The sequence below is a fragment of the Micropterus salmoides genome, unplaced genomic scaffold (genome assembly GCF_014851395.1).
Source record: "Micropterus salmoides isolate LMB-PRFRI ecotype aquatic unplaced genomic scaffold, ASM1485139v1 Ms_hic_scaffold_16, whole genome shotgun sequence".
Lineage (NCBI taxonomy): Eukaryota > Metazoa > Chordata > Actinopteri > Centrarchiformes > Centrarchidae > Micropterus > Micropterus salmoides.
Window position 1 is genome coordinate 31,447,378 of NW_024040707.1, and position 4,024 is coordinate 31,451,401.

The 4,024-nt window shown below is 38.1% G+C and overlaps 1 protein-coding gene across 4 annotated transcripts; it reads left to right on the forward strand.

Moving 5' to 3' along the window:
- The first annotated feature begins 270 nt into the window (after positions 1 to 270).
- LOC119904906 (transmembrane protein 272-like) lies at positions 271 to 3,339 on the forward strand. 4 transcript variants are annotated; one of them, XM_038721527.1, is made up of 4 exons: positions 271 to 469; positions 558 to 608; positions 1,471 to 1,662; positions 1,917 to 3,339. In XM_038721527.1, the coding sequence occupies exons 1-4, from the start codon at positions 406 to 408 to the stop codon at positions 2,321 to 2,323; spliced, it is 714 nt and encodes a 237-aa protein (XP_038577455.1). In that variant the 5' UTR covers positions 271 to 405; the 3' UTR covers positions 2,324 to 3,339. The 4 variants fall into 4 exon arrangements, with proteins under 4 accessions (XP_038577455.1, XP_038577457.1, XP_038577456.1 ...); XM_038721529.1 differs by having other exon boundaries at positions 1,588 to 1,662; XM_038721528.1 differs by having other exon boundaries at positions 271 to 454.
- The last annotated feature ends 685 nt before the right edge of the window (positions 3,340 to 4,024 follow it).

The window sequence follows — 4,024 nt, forward strand, 5'->3', positions numbered from 1 at the left end:
TAACCTCACCAGCTCACAGTTTAATGGCCCTGTCATGGAAGTGATGGAAGTTGTATTTAGTACTTATATCAAGTATGAGTCTCCTATTCTAGTGTTGGTGATTGGTACTTCCACCCCTGCACTGGGATTATTGTTAGTATCAGTAGTGTTGGTATTGTAGTAATACTATGGTATTGACTCAACAGAGGAAAATCCTTGCTTACATGTTCCCCGCTGAGGTGTTGTAATAAATTTACTGTTGGCCAACAACCCAACCAGACTCTCAGTTGTTCTAACAGATTCAATAGATGACAGACGGTGAGAAATCTGACTCTTTATTTGAGCTCATAAACAAGCCAGTGGCTCTCTTGCAGCGTGTCTTGCAGCGTGTTTACCTCCTTCTCTCCCACAGCCAACTGTGTCAGGATGTCAGGGAACCTCCTGGGGAACTGTTTATGTAGCTTGCTTGGCGCAGGTGTGTTTATTGCAGGTAAATAATAGCATACAATAAGCCAAGAATTAAAAACAACTCGCTGTATTAACAGTGAATTTAAACCGTCTTCGTCTCCTCCTTTCAGGATGCACCATTCTCCTCATAACAGCCTTCCCAGTTATGCAGATCGCTTTAGGTAAGTGAGCCTCTGACACCTCTTTTATTTTATTTTGGGAAAACCTTAATGTTAAAAGGCACCTTGAACTATATGTAAAGAGTGAAATGGTTAAAAGGTGGTTTTATATGTTTTAAACTCCTATCATGTTCAGGGGACAAAGTAGATTAACATCAGCTAAACTCTGTGAACCCATCTTTTATCTCTGAGAATGCTTTAATAGTTTTATTCTTTTACATGTTGCGGTGTAACTCTGTAGTTCACATCATGGTGAGAAGACTTAAAATGTTGTACGTTTTGCTGTGACAAAACAAAAAAAACCCCACATTTCACATTAGAGTTCACTGAAACTCAAGTGGTTACTGTAACAATGTCTTATAAACCAAACTCTGAGCCTGTGCTTCATGCAGCAGGTCATCGCTGCCTTGTGTCGGCTTAAATTCACTTAAGAACACATTTTATTATCTTACATTTTTTAAATGATCCATTGCTGTCCATCAGGCAGAAAGCACCGCACACAAATTACAATTTAAAGAGAAATCAAACACAGTCAAGTCAAACAAACAAACATCACGTATAAAGAAAGAGATAGTTACATTTGTCAGTTACATGGAGTTATAACATGGTTTTAAATTCATTATATGGGACAAGATCATGTTGATGTACTACATCAACATGATCTTTCTTTAACAAAGAATCCTTTTATTCCCGGGTCAGTGAAAATCCTTGGAACCTGGTGAGAATTTAAAAATAAATCACATTTAATGTCGTTATGGCAGTTCAATGCTCAAGTTCAAGTACACTCGAGTTTAACTTTTGTCAAAGATAATGCACATAAATGGAAAATGAGTTTGTGTCAGCTTCCTGTGCTGTGTGTGAACAGGTGCAGCGTACATGTACGAGTGTCCAGCAGCACCAGTCATCCCAGTGTATGTGATGGTGTGTGGGATCATGGCCCTGCTGATGATGGGCCTGTTTGCTTTGTCAAAACTCTGTCCAGAAGCACCGGGCAACAAGATCTGGAGTCTGTGGATCCTCAGCCTGGTCCTGTTCTTCCTCATCTGGTTCCTCTATGGTAAGTCGTCATCATCATCATCATCATCATCATCATCATCATCATCATCATCATCAAGGGGCTGTAAATGAAGAAGATGCTGCGTGTTCCTCATGTTTATGTATTATGTCAATCTCATTCTCATCAAGGTTAATATGTAAAATTAGCATGATTAATTAGTATTAGATGACGTATTCAGGTCCTTTACTTTAGTAAAAGTACTAATACCACACTGTAAAAATACTCTGTAAAGTACTATGTCTTTCTATCTCCAGGCAGTTACCAGGTTTATTCTGTGTATCCACCCAGCTACGTCAAGGATACCATCGACCCAAACAGCTTCAATAGCAGCCTCTACACTCCCACTGCACCTGACAACAAGCCCGGCCTCACCACGGAGAACCAGAACCAGAGTATTCTCCACCAGACCGGTGGATCGATCAGTGTCAACCAGACTTTAAGGAAGCTGGTTGAAACATTGGCCTTCAGCAACATCAGCAGTCAAATACACAGAGAACGCCTGAACAATGCAGTGCCGTACTGTGACAGGACTGTGTACCTCTTTGCTTTCTGGACCACCACGCTGCTCTATGTGTTCACAGCAAATGCCCTGGGGATGATCATCTGTTTATACGGTGTCATGAAAATTACTGATAAGTTTATAAAACTCCTTGGTATGTGAACTGAGCTGCAGAGACGTTTAAACTGTCACTCTGTGGTGGGTTTGTAGAAAGGAGTTGGCTCAGTCATCTTTTGGCTGAGTGAATAAATAAGTAAGCTTTGTAATGAAATGTTGGGACTTTGTCTGTAAATACAGTGTGAAGGTCACTCATAATTCTGAATAAGACCCAGTACAAAGCCCCTGTCATCTCTCCTCTTTTAATAATCCTGTTGTAACAACTACTTTAAAGATCTGTGATTCTCGAATGATGGGAAATGTATTAACAGGAGTTATAAAAGATTATTCTTGGTTATTTTCATATCTCTGTTTTCTATTTTAACAGCATAGAGAAAAACATCCTTTTCTTTGTATTATAAATACCCTGCTGTCCCTGAGGTAAAGGAGACCCACTGTGAGATTTGATGTGGTACCTGATGGGATAAGTTTCAGTTTGAGATGAATCCCTGCATTTAGCAGTTTGGAAACTATTTAACATTATTTAGTTGATTTTGTTAGTGCTCTTCAAAGTCTCCAATTTATATCTGAACAGAAAACCAAAAAAACTCTACAGTTATAGCAACATGTATTCTGTTTTGAATATAAATGTATTTATATTTAATAGTCATTGTGTTTTTATATGTGTTTATGTTCCTGGTCCCTTTCCTGTTCTGTAAATTGTATATTTTTTGTATGGCTTAATATAAATTGGGCTTTAATTTAGCTCCATCTAGTGGAAAACACATGGAATTGCAATAACAAACTGCAGTTTGCCGTTTCTAAGGAATGCTCTATGTGAACATTTTCTGTTTGAGCACTTAGGCTCAGTGTGTGAATGCAGATGTAGTGTAAAAGCGCTTTGAGTGGTCGAAAAGACTGGAAAGGTGCTATACAAATACAGAGCATTTACATGTTCTCATGTTAATGTTATTAATTAACATCTATATACATTATACCATGTGAAATGTATTTTATTAATAACAAATCAAAATTATTCTAATTGTATTAATGTGCCAGTAAATGTTAAATTTTTATATAGAGCTACGAGGCGAGCTCTCTTTTTTTGGAAATACAGAAACTTAAACATGTAAACTCCACAGATGAGTATCACTTACAATTTAACATTGCCATGAATTAAATCAAGGACATCTGCATCCAGGTAATGGAACCCCCTGACTGGTACCAGCTGCTCTAACTGGAGAGTCTTCTGTAAGGAGCTCCATGTTGAGGGTGCACAATATGAAAGGGCAATTCTTCCTAATTTGGAAACAACCCAGGGGACTTTTAAAAACAGCACCTGCTGGACAGTGTTTGTAATTACTGACTGCAAAGTTAAGGAGGCAACAAAGATGATTTAGTAATTTGCAGAGATGATACTGCATGCATGAACAACAGATCCCCACAGTTAGTCACAGATGAAGATGCAGCTTGAACATGTTTCTTTCCAGCTTTGGAGGGGAAACTTGTAACGGAAATAAAAAACAATATGTACACCAAAAGCTAACATATCATCCATCCACATACCAAGGTAACATGTTCCCCTTTCAATGGCTGCCCTTCAGTGACATGAAAAAACAAACATCACATGTCTGTGTAGAGTTGTGTAATATTTTTTTATTTTTATTTATTTATTTTTTTTTAAACCTGTCCTGCACAGCAGCCTGGTATAGAGTATAATGACCTGGATACCATATTGTGCCAGACAGATTTTACTTTAACAAGAGA

Coding starts and splice junctions, on each gene's coding strand:
- LOC119904906 (XM_038721527.1), top strand. CDS start 406: ATGTCAGGGAACCTCCTGGGGAACTGTTTATGTAGCTTGCTTGGCGCA. Junction 470..557: donor CGCAGGTGTGTTTATTGCAG/GTAAATAATAGC, acceptor TCCTCCTTTCAG/GATGCACCATTCTCCTCATA. Junction 1,663..1,916: donor CCTCATCTGGTTCCTCTATG/GTAAGTCGTCAT, acceptor TTCTATCTCCAG/GCAGTTACCAGGTTTATTCT.